At 39.5% G+C, this 22,402-nt stretch overlaps 1 protein-coding gene across 1 annotated transcript in view; it reads right to left on the bottom strand.

The window, feature by feature from the left end:
* PLCZ1 (phospholipase C zeta 1) overlaps positions 1 to 22,402 on the bottom strand; it is a 400,274-nt gene that overhangs the window by 209,842 nt on the left and 168,030 nt on the right. The window contains exon 5 of the mRNA XM_053719723.1: positions 18,783 to 18,998. Coding sequence (XP_053575698.1) covers positions 18,783 to 18,998 — 216 coding nt within the window. The remainder of the gene's footprint in view (positions 1 to 18,782; positions 18,999 to 22,402) is intronic.

Here is a 22,402-nt window from a genome sequence, read left to right as displayed (position 1 = left end):
AGTGTATCTGTACTATGTAATGTATATTTATTAGATAGTGTTATTATTAGTGTAACTGTACTGTGTAATGTATATTTATTAGATAGTGTTAATATGAGTGTAACTGTACTATGTAATGTATATTTATTAGATAGTGTTATTATGTGTGTAACTGTACTGTGTAATGGATATTTATTAGATAGTGTTATTATTAGTGTAACTGTACTGTGTAATGTATATTTATTAGATAGTGTTATTATATGTGTAACTGTACTGTGTAATGTATATTTATTAGATAGTGTTATTATGAGTGTAACTGTACTGTGTAATGTATATTTATTAGATAGTGTTATTATGTGTGTAACTGTACTGTGTAATGTATATTTATTAGATAGTGTTATTATGTGTGTAACTGTACTGTGTGATGTATATTTATTAGATAGTGTTATTATGTGTGTAACTGTACTGTGTGATGTATATTTATTAGATAGTGTTATTATGTGTGTAACTGTACTGTGTAATGTATATTTATTAGATAGTGTTATTATGTGTGTAACTGTACTGTGTAATGTATATTTATTAGATAGTGTTATTATGTGTGTAACTGTACTGTGTAATGTATATTTATTAGATAGTGTTATTATGTGTGTAACTGTACTGTGTAATGTATATTTATTAGACAGTGTTAATATGAGTGTATCTGTACTGTGTAATGTATATTTATTAGACAGTGTTAATATGAGTGTATCTGTACTATGTAATGTATATTTATTAGATAGTGTTATTATTAGTGTAACTGTACTGTGTAATGTATATTTATTAGATAGTGTTAATATGAGTGTAACTGTACTATGTAATGTATATTTATTAGATAGTGTTATTATGTGTGTAACTGTACTGTGTAATGGATATTTATTAGATAGTGTTATTATTAGTGTAACTGTACTGTGTAATGTATATTTATTAGATAGTGTTATTATATGTGTAACTGTACTGTGTAATGTATATTTATTAGATAGTGTTATTATGAGTGTAACTGTACTGTGTAATGTATATTTATTAGATAGTGTTATTATGTGTGTAACTGTACTGTGTAATGTATATTTATTAGATAGTGTTATTATGTGTGTAACTGTACTGTGTGATGTATATTTATTAGATAGTGTTATTATATGTGTAACTGTACTGTGTAATGTATATTTATTAGATAGTGTTATTATGTGTGTAACTGTACTGTGTAATGTATATTTATTAGATAGTGTTATTATGTGTGTAACTGTACTGTGCAATGTATTTTTTAAGATTTTTGTAAAACTTTTATGTTGCCCAAAACTGTTAACTATAGCTCTTCAAGCGCGGGAAAGGAATGTTGCGTAGAAGGCAAATGCGTGCGCACAATCACAATTTTACAAGACTTGAAATACCTGTGCAATGGAAATTGATTGCGAAAAGACCACATTGCGTGCAGAAAACTCATTACACGCTACTTGTAATCTTGCCAAGAGTGTAATATACAGTAAGTGGCACCTACCCTAGAACACAGTGTTAATATATAGTAAGTGGCACCTACCCTAGAATACAGTATGTAATATACAGTAAATGGCACCTACCCCAGAATACAGTTTGGAATATACAGTAAATGGTAACCTTCTCCAGAATACAGTGTGTAATATACAGTAAATGGCACCTACCCCAGAATACAGTGTGTAATATACAGTAAATGGCACCCTACCATAAAACACACTGTGTAATATACAGTAAGTGTCGCCTATCCTAGAATACAGTGTGTAATATACAGTAAATGGCACCTACCCCAGAATACAGTTTGTAATATACAGTAAATGGTACCTACCCCAGAATACAGTGTGTAATATACAGTAAATAGCGCCCTACCCCAGAATACAGTGTGTAATATACAGTAAATGGCACCCTACCTCAGAATACAGTGTGTAATATACAGTGAATGGCACCCTACCTCAGAATATAGTGTGTAATATCCAGTAAATGGCACCCTACCATAAAACACAGTGTGTAATTTACAGTCAATGGCACCTACCACAGAATACAGTGTGTAATATACAGTAAATGGCACCTACCACAGAATACAGTGTGTAATATACAGTAAATGGCACCCTACCTCAGAATACAGTGTGTAAAATACAGTAAATGGCACCTACCCCAGAATACAGTGTGTAATATACAGTAAATGGCACCCTACCTCAGAATACAGTGTGTAATATACAGTAAATGGCAACCTACCCTAGAACACAGTGTGTAATATACAGTAAATGGCACCTTCTCCAGAACACAGTGTGTAATATACAGTAAATGGCACCTACCCCAGAATACAGTGTGTAATATACATTAAATGTCACCCTACCCCAGAATACAGTGTGTAATATACAGTAAATGGCACCCTACCTCAGAATACAGTGTGTAAAATACAGTAAATGGCACCCTACCATAAAACACAGTGTGTAATATACAGTAAATGGCACCAACCCCAGAACACAGTGTGTAATATACAGTAAATAAAAAAAAAACAGAATACAGTGTGTAATATACAGTCAATGACACCTAACCCAGAATACAGTGTGTAATATACAGTAAATGGCACCCACCCCAGAATACAGTGTGTAATATACAGTAAATGGTACCCTGCCCAGAATACAGTGTGTAATATACAGTAAATGGCACCCACCCCAGAATACAGTGTGTAATATACAGAAAATGGCACATACCCCAGAATACAGTGTGTAATATACAGTAAATGGCACCTACCCTAGAATACAGTGTATAATATACAGTAAATGGCACCCACCCCAGAATACAGTGTGTAATATACAGAAAATGGTACCCTGCCCAGAATACAGTGTGTAATATACAGTAAATGGCACCCTGCCCAGAATACAGTGTGTAATATACAGTAAATGGCACTTACCCCAGAATACAGTGTGTAATATACAGTAAATGGTACCCTGCCCAGAATACAGTGTGTAATATACAGTAAATGGCACCCACCCCAGAATACAGTGTGTAATATACAGTAAGTGGCACCTACCCTAGAATACAGTATGTAATATACAGTAAATGGCACCTACCCCAGAATACAGTTTGGAATATACAGTAAATGGTAACCTTCTCCAGAATACAGTGTGTAATATACAGTAAATGGCACCTACCCCAGAATACAGTGTGTAATATACAGTAAATGGCACCCTACCCAGAATACAGTGTGTAATATACAGTAAGTGTCGCCTATCCTAGAATACAGTGTGTAATATACAGTAAATGGCACCTACCCCAGAATACAGTTTGTAATATACAGTAAATGGTACCTACCCCAGAATACAGTGTGTAATATACAGTAAATAGCGCCCTACCCCAGAATACAGTGTGTAATATACAGTAAATGGCACCCTACCTCAGAATACAGTGTGTAATATACAGTGAATGGCACCCTACCTCAGAATATAGTGTGTAATATCCAGTAAATGGCACCCTACCATAAAACACAGTGTGTAATTTACAGTCAATGGCACCTACCACAGAATACAGTGTGTAATATACAGTAAATGGCACCTACCACAGAATACAGTGTGTAATATACAGTAAATGGCACCTACCTCAGAATACAGTGTGTAAAATACAGTAAATGGCACCCTACCATAAAACACAGTGTGTAATATACAGTAAATGGCACCTACCCCAGAATACAGTGTGTAATATACAGTAAATGGCACCCTACCTCAGAATACAGTGTGTAAAATACAGTAAATGGCACCTACCCCAGAATACAGTGTGTAATATACAGTAAATGGCACCCTACCTCAGAATACAGTGTGTAATATACAGTAAATGGCAACCTACCCTAGAACACAGTGTGTAATATACAGTAAATGGCACCTTCTCCAGAACACAGTGTGTAATATACAGTAAATGGCACCTACCCCAGAATACAGTGTGTAATATACAGTAAATGGCACCCTACCTCAGAATACAGTGTGTAATATACAGTAAATGGCACCTACCCCAGAAAACAGTGTGTAATATACATTAAATGTCACCCTACCCCAGAATACAGTGTGTAATATACAGTAAATGGCACCCTACCTCAGAATACAGTGTGTAAAATACAGTAAATGGCACCCTACCATAAAACACAGTGTGTAATATACAGTAAATGGCACCAACCCCAGAACACAGTGTGTAATATACAGTAAATAAAAAAAAAACAGAATACAGTGTGTAATATACAGTAAATGGCACCCACCCCAGAATACAGTGTGTAATATACAGTAAATGGTACCCTGCCCAGAATACAGTGTGTAATATACAGTAAATGGCACCCACCCCAGAATACAGTGTGTAATATACAGTAAATGGTACCCTGCCCAGAATACAGTGTGTAATATACAGTAAATGGCACCCACCCCAGAATACAGTGTGTAATATACAGAAAATGGCACATACCCCAGAATACAGTGTGTAATATACAGTAAATGGTACCCTGCCCAGAATACAGTGTGTAATATACAGTAAATGGCACCCACCCCAGAATACAGTGTGTAATATACAGTAAATGGCACCCTGCCCAGAATACAGTGTGTAATATACAGTAAATGGCACTTACCCCAGAATACAGTGTGTAATATACAGTTAATGGTACCCTGCCCAGAATACAGTGTGTAATATACAGTAAGTGGCACCCTACCCCAGAATACAGTGTGTAATATACAGTAAGTGGCACCTACCCCAGAATACAGTGTGTAATATACAGTAAATGGTACCCTGCCCAGAATACAGTGTGTAATATACAGTAAGTGGCACCCTACCCCAGAATACAGTGTGTAATATACAGTAAGTGGCACCTACCCCAGAATACAGTGTGTAATATACAGTAAATGGCACCCTACCCCAGAATACAGTGTGTAATATACAGTAAGTGGCACCTACCCCAGAATACAGTGTGTAATATACAGTAAATGGCACCCTACCCCAGAACACAGTGTGTAATATACAGTAAATGGCACATACCCCAGAATACAGTGTGTAATATACAGTAAATGGCACCCTACCCCAGAACACAGTGTGTAATATACAGTAAATGGCACCTACCCCAGAATACAGTGTGTAATATACAGTAAATGGCACCCTACCCCAGAACACAGTGTGTAATATACAGTAAATGGCACCTACCCCAGAATACAGTGTGTAATATACAGTAAATGGCACCTACCCCAGAATAAAGTGTGTAATATACAGTAAATGGCACCTACCCCAGAATACAGTGTGTAATATACAGTAAATGGCACCTACCACAGAATACAGTGTGTAATATACAGTAAATGGCACCTTCTCCAGAACACAGTGTGTAATATACAGTAAATGGCACCTACCCCAGAATACAGTGTGTAATATACAGTAAATGGCACCTACCCCAGAATACAGTGTGTAATATACAGTAAATGGCACCTACCCCAGAATACAGTGTGTAATATACAGTAAATGGCACCTACCCCAGAATACAGTGTGTAATATACAGTAAATGGCACCCTACCCCAGAACACAGTGTGTAATATACAGTTAATTGCACCCTAACCTATTATACAATGTGTAATATACAATAAATGGCACCAACCCCAGAACACAGTGTGTAATATACAGTAAATAAAAAAAAAACAGAATACAGTGTGTAATATACAGTCAATGACACCTAACCCAGAATACAGTGTGTAATATACAGTAAATGGCACCAACCCCAGAACACAGTGTGTAATATACAGTAAATAAAAAAAAAACAGAATACAGTGTGTAATATACAGTCAATGACACCTAACCCAGAATACAGTGTGTAATATACAGTAAATGGCACCCACCCCAGAATACAGTGTGTAATATACAGTAAATGGTACCCTGCCCAGAATACAGTGTGTAATATACAGTAAATGGCACCCACCCCAGAATACAGTGTGTAATATACAGAAAATGGCACATACCCCAGAATACAGTGTGTAATATACAGTAAATGGCACCTACCCTAGAATACAGTGTATAATATACAGTAAATGGCACCCACCCCAGAATACAGTGTGTAATATACAGAAAATGGTACCCTGCCCAGAATACAGTGTGTAATATACAGTAAATGGCACCCTGCCCAGAATACAGTGTGTAATATACAGTAAATGGCACTTACCCCAGAATACAGTGTGTAATATACAGTAAATGGTACCCTGCCCAGAATACAGTGTGTAATATACAGTAAATGGCACCCACCCCAGAATACAGTGTGTAATATACAGTAAGTGGCACCTACCCTAGAACACAGTGTTAATATATAGTAAGTGGCACCTACCCTAGAATACAGTATGTAATATACAGTAAATGGCACCTACCCCAGAATACAGTTTGGAATATACAGTAAATGGTAACCTTCTCCAGAATACAGTGTGTAATATACAGTAAATGGCACCTACCCCAGAATACAGTGTGTAATATACAGTAAATGGCACCCTACCCAGAATACAGTGTGTAATATACAGTAAGTGTCGCCTATCCTAGAATACAGTGTGTAATATACAGTAAATGGCACCTACCCCAGAATACAGTTTGTAATATACAGTAAATGGTACCTACCCCAGAATACAGTGTGTAATATACAGTAAATAGCGCCCTACCCCAGAATACAGTGTGTAATATACAGTAAATGGCACCCTACCTCAGAATACAGTGTGTAATATACAGTGAATGGCACCCTACCTCAGAATATAGTGTGTAATATCCAGTAAATGGCACCCTACCATAAAACACAGTGTGTAATTTACAGTCAATGGCACCTACCACAGAATACAGTGTGTAATATACAGTAAATGGCACCTACCACAGAATACAGTGTGTAATATACAGTAAATGGCACCTACCTCAGAATACAGTGTGTAAAATACAGTAAATGGCACCCTACCATAAAACACAGTGTGTAATATACAGTAAATGGCACCTACCCCAGAATACAGTGTGTAATATACAGTAAATGGCACCCTACCTCAGAATACAGTGTGTAAAATACAGTAAATGGCACCTACCCCAGAATACAGTGTGTAATATACAGTAAATGGCACCCTACCTCAGAATACAGTGTGTAATATACAGTAAATGGCAACCTACCCTAGAACACAGTGTGTAATATACAGTAAATGGCACCTTCTCCAGAACACAGTGTGTAATATACAGTAAATGGCACCTACCCCAGAATACAGTGTGTAATATACAGTAAATGGCACCCTACCTCAGAATACAGTGTGTAATATACAGTAAATGGCACCTACCCCAGAAAACAGTGTGTAATATACATTAAATGTCACCCTACCCCAGAATACAGTGTGTAATATACAGTAAATGGCACCCTACCTCAGAATACAGTGTGTAAAATACAGTAAATGGCACCCTACCATAAAACACAGTGTGTAATATACAGTAAATGGCACCAACCCCAGAACACAGTGTGTAATATACAGTAAATAAAAAAAAAACAGAATACAGTGTGTAATATACAGTCAATGACACCTAACCCAGAATACAGTGTGTAATATACAGTAAATGGCACCCACCCCAGAATACAGTGTGTAATATACAGTAAATGGTACCCTGCCCAGAATACAGTGTGTAATATACAGTAAATGGCACCCACCCCAGAATACAGTGTGTAATATACAGAAAATGGCACATACCCCAGAATACAGTGTGTAATATACAGTAAATGGCACCTACCCTAGAATACAGTGTATAATATACAGTAAATGGCACCCACCCCAGAATACAGTGTGTAATATACAGAAAATGGTACCCTGCCCAGAATACAGTGTGTAATATACAGTAAATGGCACCCTGCCCAGAATACAGTGTGTAATATACAGTAAATGGCACTTACCCCAGAATACAGTGTGTAATATACAGTAAATGGTACCCTGCCCAGAATACAGTGTGTAATATACAGTAAATGGCACCCACCCCAGAATACAGTGTGTAATATACAGTAAATGGCACCCTGCCCAGAATACAGTGTGTAATATACAGTAAATGGCACTTACCCCAGAATACAGTGTGTAATATACAGTAAATGGTACCCTGCCCAGAATACAGTGTGTAATATACAGTAAGTGGCACCCTACCCCAGAATACAGTGTGTAATATACAGTAAGTGGCACCTACCCCAGAATACAGTGTGTAATATACAGTAAATGGTACCCTGCCCAGAATACAGTGTGTAATATACAGTAAGTGGCACCCTACCCCAGAATACAGTGTGTAATATACAGTAAGTGGCACCTACCCCAGAATACAGTGTGTAATATACAGTAAATGGCACCCTACCCCAGAATACAGTGTGTAATATACAGTAAGTGGCACCTACCCCAGAATACAGTGTGTAATATACAGTAAATGGCACCCTACCCCAGAACACAGTGTATAATATACAGTAAATGGCACCTACCCCAGAATACAGTGTGTAATATACAGTAAATGGCACCCTACCCCAGAACACAGTGTGTAATATACAGTAAATGGCACCTACCCCAGAATACAGTGTGTAATATACAGTAAATGGCACCTACCCCAGAATAAAGTGTGTAATATACAGTAAATGGCACCTACCCCAGAATACAGTGTGTAATATACAGTAAATGGCACCTACCACAGAATACAGTGTGTAATATACAGTAAATGGCACCTTCTCCAGAACACAGTGTGTAATATACAGTAAATGGCACCTACCCCAGAATACAGTGTGTAATATACAGTAAATGGCACCTACCCCAGAATACAGTGTGTAATATACAGTAAATGGCACCTACCCCAGAATACAGTGTGTAATATACAGTAAATGGCACCTACCCCAGAATACAGTGTGTAATATACAGTAAATGGCACCCTACCCCAGAACACAGTGTGTAATATACAGTTAATTGCACCCTAACCTATTATACAATGTGTAATATACAATAAATGGTACCCTACCATGGTACTCAATGTGTAATATACAGTAAATGACACCATACTCCAGTATACAGTACATAATATACAGTTAATAGCACCTTTCTATGGTACTCAGTGTGTAATGTATAGTAAATGGCACCCTACTCCAGTATACAGTGTGTAATATACAGTAAATGGCACCCTACCCTAGTATACAGTGTGTAATATACAGTAAATGGCACCCTACTCCAGTATACAGTGTGTAATATACAGTAAATGGCACCCTACCCCAGTATACAGTGTGTAATATACAGTAAATGGCACCCTACCCCAGTATACAGTGTGTAATATACAGTAAATGGCACCCTACCCCAGTATACAGTGTGTAATATACAGTAAATGGCAACCTTCCCCAGTATATAGTGTGTAATATAAAGTAAGTGACACCCTTCCCCAGTATACAGTATGTAGTATACAGTGTGTAATATAAAGTAAGTGGTACCTACCCCAGTATACAGTGTGTAATATACAGTAAATGGCAACCTTCCCCAGTATATAGTGTGTAATATAAAGTAAGTGGCACCCTTTCCCAGTATACACTATGTAGTATACAGTGTGTAATATAAAGTAAGTGGCACCTACCCCAGTATACAGTGTGTAATATACAGTAAGTAGCACCCTTCCTCAGTATACAGTATGTAGTATACAGTGTGTAATATAAAGTAAGTGACACCTACCCCAGTATACTGTATGTAGTATACAGTAAATGTCACCTACCTATTACACAGTATGTTATATACAGTAAATGACACCATATAATGGTTCTTCTCAGTGTATAATATACAGTATATGGCACCCTAATTTGGTACACAGTGTGTAATATACAGTAAATGGCACCTACCCCAGAATACAGTGTGTGATATACAGTAAATGGCACCCTACCCCAGAATACAGTGTGTAATATACAGTAAGTGGCACCCTATCCCAGAATACAGTGTGTAATATACAGTAAGTGGCACCCTACCCCAGAATACAGTGTGTAATATACAGTAAATGGCACCCTACCCCAGAATACAGTGGGTAATATACAGTAAGTGGCACCCTACCCCAGAATACAGTGTGTAATATACAGTAAATGGCACCTACCCCAGAATACAGTGTGTGATATACAGTAAATTGCACCCTACCCCAGAATACAGTGGGTAATATACAGTAAACGACACCCTACCCCAGAATACAGTGTGTAATATACAGTAAGTGGCACCCTGCCCAGAATACAGTGTGTAATATACAGTAAGTGGCACCTACCCCAGTATACAGTGTGCAATATACAGTAAATGGCACCTACCCCAGAATACAGTGTGTAATATACAGTAAGTGGCACCCTACCCCAGAATACAGTGTGTAATATACAGTAAATGTCACCCTACCCCAGAAAACTGTGTGTAATATACAGTAAATGGCACCCTACCTCAGAATACAGTGTGTAATATACAGTAAATGGCACCCTGCCCAGAATACAGTGTGTAATATACAGTAAATGTCACCCTACCCCAGAAAACAGTGTGTAATATACAGTAAATGGCACCCTACCCAGAATACAGTGTGTAATATACAGTAAATGGCACCTACCCCAGAATACAGTGTGTAATATACAGTAAATGGCACCCTACCACAGAATACAGTGTGTAATATACAGTAAATGGCACCCTACCAAGAATACAGTGTGTAATATACAGTAAATGGCACCTACCCCAGAATACAGTGTGTAATATACAGTAAATGGCACCCTACCACAGAATACAGTGTGTAATATACAGTAAATGGCACCCTACCAAGAATACAGTGTGTAATATACAGTAAGTGGCACCCTACCCCAGAATACAGTGTGTAATATACAGTAAATGTCACCCTACCCCAGAAAACTGTGTGTAATATACAGTAAATGGCACCCTACCTCAGAATACAGTGTGTAATATACAGTAAATGGCACCCTACCTAGAATTCAGTGTGTAATATACAGTAAATGGCACCTACCACAGAATACAGTGTGTAATATACAGTAAATGGCACCTACCCCAGAATACAGTGTGTAATATACAGTAAATGGCACCTACCACAGAATACAGTGTGTAATATACAGTAAGTGGCACCCTAACCCAGAATACAGTGTGTAATATACAGTAAATGTCACCCTACCCCAGAAAACAGTGTGTAATATACAGTAAATGGCACCCTACCCCAGAATACAGGGTGTAATATACAGTAAATGGCACCCTACCCCAGAATACAGTGTGTAATATACAGTAAATGGCACCTAACCCAGAATACAGTGTGTAATATACAGTAAATGGCACCTACCCTAGAATACAGTGTATAATATACAGTAAATGGCACCCACCCCAGAATACAGTGTGTAATATACAGAAAATGGTACCCTGCCCAGAATACAGTGTGTAATATACAGTAAATGGCACCCTGCCCAGAATACAGTGTGTAATATACAGTAAATGGCACTTACCCCAGAATACAGTGTGTAATATACAGGAAATGGTACCCTGCCCAGAATACAGTGTGTAATATACAGTAAATGGCACCCACCCCAGAATACAGTGTGTAATATACAGTAAATGGCACCCTGCCCAGAATACAGTGTGTAATATACAGTAAATGGCACTTACCCCAGAATACAGTGTGTAATATACAGTAAATGGTACCCTGCCCAGAATACAGTGTGTAATATACAGTAAGTGGCACCCTACCCCAGAATACAGTGTGTAATATACAGTAAGTGGCACCTACCCCAGAATACAGTGTGTAATATACAGTAAATGGTACCCTGCCCAGAATACAGTGTGTAATATACAGTAAGTGGCACCCTACCCCAGAATACAGTGTGTAATATACAGTAAGTGGCACCTACCCCAGAATACAGTGTGTAATATACAGTAAATGGCACCCTACCCCAGAATACAGTGTGTAATATACAGTAAGTGGCACCTACCCCAGAATACAGTGTGTAATATACAGTAAATGGCACCCTACCCCAGAACACAGTGTGTAATATACAGTAAATGGCACCTACCCCAGAATACAGTGTGTAATATACAGTAAATGGCACCCTACCCCAGAACACAGTGTGTAATATACAGTAAATGGCACCTACCCCAGAATACAGTGTGTAATATACAGTAAATGGCACCTACCCCAGAATACAGTGTGTAATATACAGTAAATGGCACCTACCCCAGAATAAAGTGTGTAATATACAGTAAATGGCACCTACCCCAGAATACAGTGTGTAATATACAGTAAATGGCACCTACCACAGAATACAGTGTGTAATATACAGTAAATGGCACCTTCTCCAGAACACAGTGTGTAATATACAGTAAATGGCACCTACCCCAGAATACAGTGTGTAATATACAGTAAATGGCACCTACCCCAGAATACAGTGTGTAATATACAGTTAATTGCACCCTAACCTATTATACAATGTGTAATATACAATAAATGGTACCCTACCATGGTACTCAATGTGTAATATACAGTAAATGACACCATACTCCAGTATACAGTACATAATATACAGTTAATAGCACCTTTCTATGGTACTCAGTGTGTAATGTATAGTAAATGGCACCCTACTACAGTATACAGTGTGTAATATACAGTAAATGGCACCCTACCCCAGTATACAGTGTGTAATATACAGTAAATGGCACCCTACCCCAGTATACAGTGTGTAATATACAGTAAATGGCACCCTACCCCAGTATACAGTGTGTAATATACAGTAAATGGCAACCTTCCCCAGTATATAGTGTGTAATATAAAGTAAGTGACACCCTTCCCCAGTATACAGTATGTAGTATACAGTGTGTAATATAAAGTAAGTGGTACCTACCCCAGTATACAGTGTGTAATATACAGTAAATGGCAACCTTCCCCAGTATATAGTGTGTAATATAAAGTAAGTGGCACCCTTTCCCAGTATACACTATGTAGTATACAGTGTGTAATATAAAGTAAGTGGCACCTACCCCAGTATACAGTGTGTAATATACAGTAAGTAGCACCCTTCCTCAGTATACAGTATGTAGTATACAGTGTGTAATATAAAGTAAGTGACACCTACCCCAGTATACTGTATGTAGTATACAGTAAATGTCACCTACCTATTACACAGTATGTTATATACAGTAAATGACACCATATAATGGTTCTTCTCAGTGTATAATATACAGTATATGGCACCCTAATTTGGTACACAGTGTGTAATATACAGTAAATGGCACCTACCCTAGAATACAGTGTGTGATATACAGTAAATGGCACCCTACCCCAGAATACAGTGGGTAATATACAGTAAATGGCACTCTATCCCAGAATACAGTGTGTAATATACATTAAGTGGCACCCTACCCCAGAATACAGTGTGTAATATACAGTAAATGGCACCCTACCCCAGAATACAGTGGGTAATATACAGTAAATGGCACCCTACTCCAGTATACAGTGTGTAATATACAGTAAATGGCACCTACCCCAGAATACAGTGTGTAATATACAGTAAATGGCACCCTACCCCAGAATACAGTGGGTAATATACAGTAAATGACACCCTACCCCAGTATACAGTGTGCAATATACAGTAAATGGCACCTACCCCAGAATACAGTGTGTAATATACAGTAAGTGGCACCCTTCCCCAGAATACAGTGTGTAATATACAGTAAGTGGCACCCTGTCCAGAATACAGTGTGTAATATACAGTAAATGTCACCCTACCCCAGAAAACTGTGTGTAATATACAGTAAATGGCACCCTACCTCAGAATACAGTGTGTAATATACAGTAAATGGCACCCTACCCAGAATACAGTGTGTAATATACAGTAAATGGCACCCTACTCCAGTATACAGTGTGTAATATACAGTAAATGGCACCTACCCCAGAATACAGTGTGTAATATACAGTAAATGGCACCTACCCCAGAATACAGTGTGTAATATACAGTAAATGGCACCTACCCCAGAATACAGTGTGTAATATACAGTAAATGGCACCTACCCCAGAATACAGTGTGTAATATACAGTAAGTGGCACCCTAACCCAGAATACAGTGTGTAATATACAGTAAATGTCACCCTACCCCAGAATACAGTGTGTAATATACAGTAAATGGCACCCTACCAAGAATACAGTGTGTAATATACAGTAAATGGCACCTACCCCAGAATACAGTGTGTAATATACAGTAAATGGCACCCTACCACAGAATACAGTGTGTAATATACAGTAAATGGCACCCTACCAAGAATACAATGTGTAATATACAGTAAGTGGCACCCTACCCCAGAATACAGTGTGTAATATACAATAAATGTCACCCTACCCCAGAAAACTGTGTGTAATATACAGTAAATGGCACCCTACCTCAGAATACAGTGTGTAATATACAGTAAATGGCACCCTACCTAGAATACAGTGTGTAATATACAGTAAATGGCACCTACCACAGAATACAGTGTGTAATATACAGTAAATGGCACCTACCCCAGAATACAGTGTGTAATATACAGTAAATGGCACCTACCACAGAATACAGTGTGTAATATACAGTAAATGGCACCTACCACAGAATACAGTGTGTAATATACAGTAAGTGGCACCCTAACCCAGAATACAGTGTGTAATATACAGTAAATGTCACCCTACCCCAGAAAACAGTGTGTAATATACAGTAAATGGCACCCTACCCCAGAATACAGTGTGTAATATACAGTAAATGGCACCCTACCCCAGAATACAGTGTGTAATATACAGTAAATGGCACCTAACCCAGAATACAGTGTGTAATATACAGTTAATGGCACCCTACCCCAAAATACAGTGTGTAATATACAGTACGTGGCACCCTACCCCAGAATACAGTGTGTAATATACAGTAAGTGGCACCCTACCCCAGAATACAGTGTGTAATATACAGTAAATGTCACCCTACCCCAGAAAACTGTGTGTAATATACAGTAAATGGCACCCTACCCCAGAATACAGTGTGTAATATACAGTAAATGGCACCTACCACAGAATACAGTGTGTAATATACAGTAAATGGCACCCACCCCAGAATACAGTGTGTAATATACAGTAAGTGGCACCCTAACCCAGAATACAGTGTGTAATATACAGTAAATGTCACCCTACCCCAGAAAACAGTGTGTAATATACAGTAAATGGCACCCTACCCCAGAATACAGTGTGTAATATACAGTAAATGGCACCTACCCCAGAATACAGTGTGTAATATACAGTAAATGGCACCCACCCCAGAATACAGTGTGTAATATACAGTAAGTGGCACCCTAACCCAGAATACAGTGTGTAATATACAGTAAATGTCACCCTACCCCAGAAAACAGTGTGTAATATACAGTAAATGGCACCCTACCCCAGAATACAGTGTGTAATATACAGTAAATGGCACCTACCCCAGAATACAGTGTGTAATATACAGTAAATGGCACATACCCCAGAATACAGTGTGTAATATACATTCAATGGCACATACCCCAGAATACAGTGTGTAATATACAGTAAATTACACCCTAACCCAGAATACAGTGTGTAATATACAGTAAATGTCACCTACCCCAGAAAACAGTGTGTAATATACAGTAAATGGCACCCTACCCCAGAATACAGTGTGTAATATACAGTAAGTGGCACCCTAACCCAGAATACAGTGTGTAATATACAGTAAATGGCACCCTACCCCAGAAAACAGTGTGTAATATACAGTAAGTGGCACCCTAACCCAGAATACAGTGTGTAATATACAGTAAATGTCACCCTACCCCAGAAAACAGTGTGTAATATACAGTAAATGGCACCCTACCCCAGAATACAGTGTGTAATATACAGTAAGTGGCACCCTAACCCAGAATACAGTGTGTAATATACAGTAAGTGGCACCCTAACCCAGAATACAGTGTGTAATATACAGTAAATGGCACCTACCCCAGAATACAGTGTGTAATATACAGTAAATGGCACATACCCCAGAATACAGTGTGTAATATACATTCAATGGCACATACCCCAGAATACAGTGTGTAATATACATTAAATGGCACCCTACCCCAGAATACAGTGTGTAATATACAGTAAATGGCACCTACCCCAGAATACAGTGGGTAATATACAGTAAATGGCACCTACCCCAGAATACAGTGTATAATATACAGTAAATGGCACCTACCCCAGAATATAGTGTATAATATACAGTAAATTGCACCTACCCCAGAATACAGTGTATAATATACAGTAAATGGCACCCACCCCAGAATACAGTGTGTAATATACAGTAAATGGCACCTACCCCAGAATACAGTGTGTAATATACAGTAAATGGCACCTACCCCAGAATACAGTGTGTAATATACAGTAAATGGCACCTACCCCAGAATACAGTGTGTAATATACAGTAAATGGCACCCTACCCCAGAACACAGTGTGTAATATACAGTAAGTGGCACCTACCCCAGAATACAGTGTATAATATACAGTAAATTGCACCTACCCCAGAATACAGTGTGTAATATACAGTAAATGGCACCCACCCCAGAATACAGTGTGTAATATACAGTAAATGGCACCTACCCCAGAATACAGTGTATAATATATAGTAAATGGCACCCTACCCCAGAATATAGTGTGTAATATACAGTAAATTGCACCTACCCCAAAATACAGTGTGTAATATACAGTAAATGGCACCTACCCCAGAATACAGTGTGTAATATACAGTAAATGGCACCTACCCCAGAATACAGTGTGTAATATACAGTAAATGGCACCTACCCCAGAATACAGTGTGTAATATACAGTAAATTGCACCCTACTCCAGTATACAGTACATAATATACAGTAAATGGCACCCTTCCATGGTACTCAGTGTGTAATATACAGTAAATGGCACCTACCCCAGAATACAGTGTGTAATATACAGTAAATGCCACTTACCCCAGAATGCAGTGTGTAATATACAGTAAATGGCACCCTATCCCAGAATACAGTGTGTAATATACATTAAGTGGCACCCTACCCCAGAATACAGTGTGTAATATACAGTAAGTGGCAACTACCTCATAATACAGTGTGTAATATACAGTAAATGCACCCTACCCCAGAATACAGTGTGTAATATACAGTAAATGGCACCTACCCCAGAATACAGTGTGTAATATACAGTAAATGGCACCTACCCTAGAATACAGTGTGTAATATACAGTAAATGGCACAATACCCCAGAATACAGTGTGTAATATACAGTAAATGGCACCTACCCCAGAATACAGTGTGTAATATACAGTAAATGGCACCTACCCCAGAATACAGTGTGTAATATACAGTAGATGGCCCCCTACTTCAGTATACAGTACGTAATATACAGTTAATAGCACTCTACAATGGTACTCAATGTGTAATATACAGTAAATGGCACCCTACTCCTTTATACATTATGTAATATACCGTTAATAGCACCCTACCCCAGAAAACAGTGTGTAATATAAAGTAAGTGTCACCCTTCCTCAGTATACAGTGTGTAATATACAGTAAATAGCCCCCTACCCTGTAACACAGTATTTAGTATACAGTTAATAGCACCCTACCCTATAACACAGTATGTAGTATTCAGTTAATAGCACCCTACCCTATTACACAGTGTGTAATATACAGTTAATAGCACCATACCCTATTACATAGTGTGTAATATCAAGTAAGTGGCACCTACCCCAGTATACAGTATGTAATATACAGTTAATAGCACCCTACCCTATTACACAGTATGTAGTATTCAGTTAATAGCCCCCTACCCTATTACACATTGTGTAATACACAGTTAATATCACCCTACCCTATTACACAGTATGTAGTATACAGTTTATAGCCCCATACCCTATTACACATTGTGTAATATACAGTTAATAGCACCATACCCTATTACATAGTGTGTAATATCAAGTAAGTGGCACCTACCCTATAACACAGTGTGTAATACACAGTTAATATCACCCTACCCTATTACACAGTATGTAGTATTCAGTTAATAGCCCCATACCCTATTACACAGTGTGTAATATACAGTTAATAGCACCCTACCCTATTACACAGTGTGTAATATACAGTTAATAGCACCATACCCTATTACATAGTGTGTAATATCAAGTAAGTGGCACCTACCCCAGTATACAGTGTGTAATATACAGTTAATATCACCCTACCCTATTACACAGTATGTAGTATTCAGTTAATATCACCCTACCCTATTACACAGTGTGTAATACACAGTTAATATCACCCTACCCTATTACACAGTGTGTAATATACAGTTAATGTCACCCTACCCTATTACACAGTGTGTAATACACAGTTAATATCACCCTACCCTATTACACAGTGTGTAATATACAGTTAATATCACCCTACCCTATTACACAGTATGTAGTATACAGTTAATAGGCCCCTACCCTATTACACAGTATGTAATACACAGTTAATATCACCCTACCCTATTACACAGTATGTAGTATACAGTTAATAGCCCCATACCCTATTACACAGTATGTAATACACAGTTAATATCACCCTACCCTATTACACAGTATGTAGTATACAGTTAATAGCCCCATACCCTATTACACAGTATGTAGTATACAGTTTATAGCCCCATACCCTATTACACAGTATGTAGTATACAGTTAATAGCACAATATGTTATATACAGTAAATTATAACCTGCTTCCTTTTCTATTCACCTTCATTTTGTTTCTGGGCTCATCGCTTTTCTTTAATGGGTTGAGTTTGGAGAAGATACTTTTTTTACTTGGTGTTTCAGGAATTTCCTCTTCGGCAGATTCATAATCATCGTAATCCGTAAATTCTGCAACCTCCGCGCCTGTGACACGGTTATCAAACTTCCCTCGTAGCTCTGCAAGTTTTTTATTTTTTATTAATATTTTATACTTCAGTTCCTAGAAAGGAAACAAATATTCTCATTATAACATCAAATTATTACATCATTTATAGCACAAAGTATCATAATAATGACATGAAATCGCTTCTTCCAGACCTTATGGAGCAGATAAAGAGGGTAAATAAAGCTTGTGCACACGTCACTGCCTTTAATTAACAGTAAATGTCAGTTATTGTAGCTACATTACCATTTAAATCAGATATAGACGCACAGTTTTGTTTTATATCAAATCCAGGAAAAGTAAATACTATTCACCAAGTAATTCACAGCTAAAATAAATATTATAAACCCCATCTTGCCAGCAGCCATAAACCCCATCCTGCCAGCAGCCATAAACCCCATCCTGCCAGCAGCCATAAACCCCATCCTGCCAGCAGCTATAAACCCCATCCTGCCAGCAGCCATAAACCCCATCCTGCCAGCAACAACAAACCCCTTCATGCCAGCAGCCATAAACCCTATCCTGCCAGCAGCCATAAACCCAATCCTGCCAGCAACAACAAACCCCTTCATGCCAGCAGCCATAAACCCCATCCTGCCAGCAGCTATAAACCCTATCCTGCCAGCAGCCTTAAACCCCATCCTGCCAGCAGCCATAAACCCCATCCTGCCAGCAGCTATAAACCCTATCCTGCCAGCAGCCATAAACCCCATCCTGCCAGCAGCCATAAACCCCATCCTGCCAGCAGCCATAAACCCCATCATGCCAGCAGCCATAAACCCCATCCTGCCAGCAGCCATAAACCCCATCCTGCCAGCAGCCATAAACCCCATCCTGCCAGCAGCCATAAACCCCTTCATGCCAGCAGCCATAAACCCCATCCTGCCAGCAGCTATAAACCCTATCCTGCCAGCAGCCATAAACCCCATCATGCCAGCAGCCATAAACCCCATCCTGCCAACAGCCATAAACCCCATCCTGCCAGCAACAACAAACCCCTTCATGCCAGCAGCCATAAACCCCTACATGCCAGCAGCCATAAACCCCATCCTGCCAGCAGCCATAAACCCCATCCTGCCAGCAACAACAAACCCCTTCATGCCAGCAGCCATAAACCCCTACATGCCAGCAGCCATAAACCCCATCCTGCCAGCAGCTATAAACCCTATCCTGCCAGCAGCCATAAACCCCATCATGCCAGCAGCCATAAACCCCATCCTGCCAGCAGCCATAAACCCCATCCTGCCAGCAGCCATAAACCCAATCCTGCCAGCAACCATAAACCCCTTCATGCCAACAACCATAAACCCAATCCTGCCAGCAGCCATAAACCCCATCCTGCCAGCAACCATAAACCCCTTCATGCCAACAACCATAAACCCAATCCTGCCAGCAACCATAAACCCCTTCATGGCAGCAGCAATAAACCCCATCCTGCCAGCAACAACAAACCACTTCATGCCAGCAGCCATAAACCCCTTCATGCCAACAGCCATAAACCCCATCCTGCCAGCAACCATAAACCCCTTCATACCAGCAGCAATAAACCCCATCCTGCCAGCAACAAACCATTTCATGCCAGCAGCCATAAACCCCTTCATGCCAGCAGCAATAAACCCCATCCTGCCAGCAACAACAAACCACTTCATGCCAGCAGCCATAAACCCCTTCATGCCAACAGCCATAAACCCCATCCTGCCAACAGCCATAAACCCCATCCTGCCAGCAACCATAAACCCCTTCATGCCAACAGCCATAAACCCCATCCTGCCAGCAACCATAAACCCCCTCATGCTAGCAGCAATAAACCCCATCCTGCCAGCAACATCAAACCACTTCATGCCAGCAGCCATAAACCCCATCCTGCCAGCAGCCATAAACCCCTACATGCCAGCAGCCATAAACCCCTACATGCCAGCAGCCATAAACCCCATCCTGCCAGCAGCCATAAGCCCCATCCTGCCAGCAGCCATAAGCCCCATCCTGCCAGCAGCCATAAACCCCATCCTGCCAGCAGCCATAAACCCCATCCTGCCAGCAGCCATAAACCCCATCCTGCCAGCAGCCATAAACCCCATCCTGCCAGCAGCCATAAACCCCTACATGCCAGCAGCCATAAACCCCTACATGCCAGCAGCCATAAACCCCATCCTGCCAGCAGCCATAAGCCCCATCCTGCCAGCAGCCATAAGCCCCATCCTGCCAGCAGCCATAAACCCCATCCTGCCAGCAGCCATAAACCCCATCCTGCCAGCAGCCATAAACTACATCCTCAAGAAAATAGAAAGACACTCTCACTGAGACAGAACAATAGCTAGAAAAACTTCTGTGCTTGTCCACAAGGCCAGTGCCACCCAGTGTGCAGTCTTTTTGCACACTATGCCTTTTCACAGAGAAAAAATATCCTGTAGCATATCAGTCTGATCCTGCCCAATGACAGTCCAGCACCGAAATACCAGGCAATTCTTCTCTGAACAAGACAAACAACAAACCTGATGAATATGACAGACCTATAGCCAAACACCTCCCATAACAAGATATCACCTACCAGGGCTCTTAAAAGTCTATATACAGCTCTCAGGAGCATTAAACAGAGATATTGAACAAACCACTTAGAGCCTTAGCAAGTACAATACACTTGCTTTTCCATTGCATATGGCAGCAAGAAAGTCAAACAGAACGTGCAAAAAAGAGACAGCACTAAACACACCCTCAGTAAGTTCTTTCTTTTCTCCACAGAACCACAACCATTGCAAGAAGGCACTGAGCTATCAGCCACAATAGCAGCACAAGCTCCTGCGCCAGGCCCTCAACCGCCCTTTGACCAGTTGTCCCAAATACAAAGTGCAGTCTCTGCCCTCTCGTTCAAGACGGATATCGCTGATTTAAAAACCTTCAAAAAATCTGAAATCTCCTCTATCAGGAAAGACATTAATGAGCTAGGCTCTAGAATTGAATACTTGAAGGATGGCCAAGAACATTTGGAAACAGAAGTCAGCAACAATATTCAACACCTAAACTGCCAAGATCTCGCTATACAAGAGCTACAACTGAAAATCGAAGATCTTGATAACAGGAATAGGCACAGCAATCTAAGAATTAGAGGAGTCCCCCAAGGAAATCTCAAAAGAAACCCTGACTTCCTACCTCCTCCAACTATTTAAACATTTGGATCCATCACTAGAACTATCAGACTCTTCACTTGAAAGGGCTCATAGAGCCTTACGCCCGAGACCAAACCCAGCAAGTCCTCCCTGGGACATAATTATGAAGTTTGCCTTTTACAAGCACAAAGAGGCAATCTAGAAACAAGCAATAACACAAGGGTCCATATCCTTCCAAGGATACAATCTTCAGATTTTCCAGGACCTCTGCCCAACCACGATTGAAAAAAGGCGCTCTCTCAAACACATTACATCAGCATTACAAGAGAATAAAGTAAAGTATAGATGGGGATTTCC

This window comes from Bombina bombina, chromosome 6 (assembly GCF_027579735.1).
Source record: "Bombina bombina isolate aBomBom1 chromosome 6, aBomBom1.pri, whole genome shotgun sequence".
Classification (NCBI taxonomy): Eukaryota; Metazoa; Chordata; class Amphibia; order Anura; family Bombinatoridae; genus Bombina; species Bombina bombina.
This window is presented reverse-complemented; position numbering and strand designations above follow the sequence as displayed.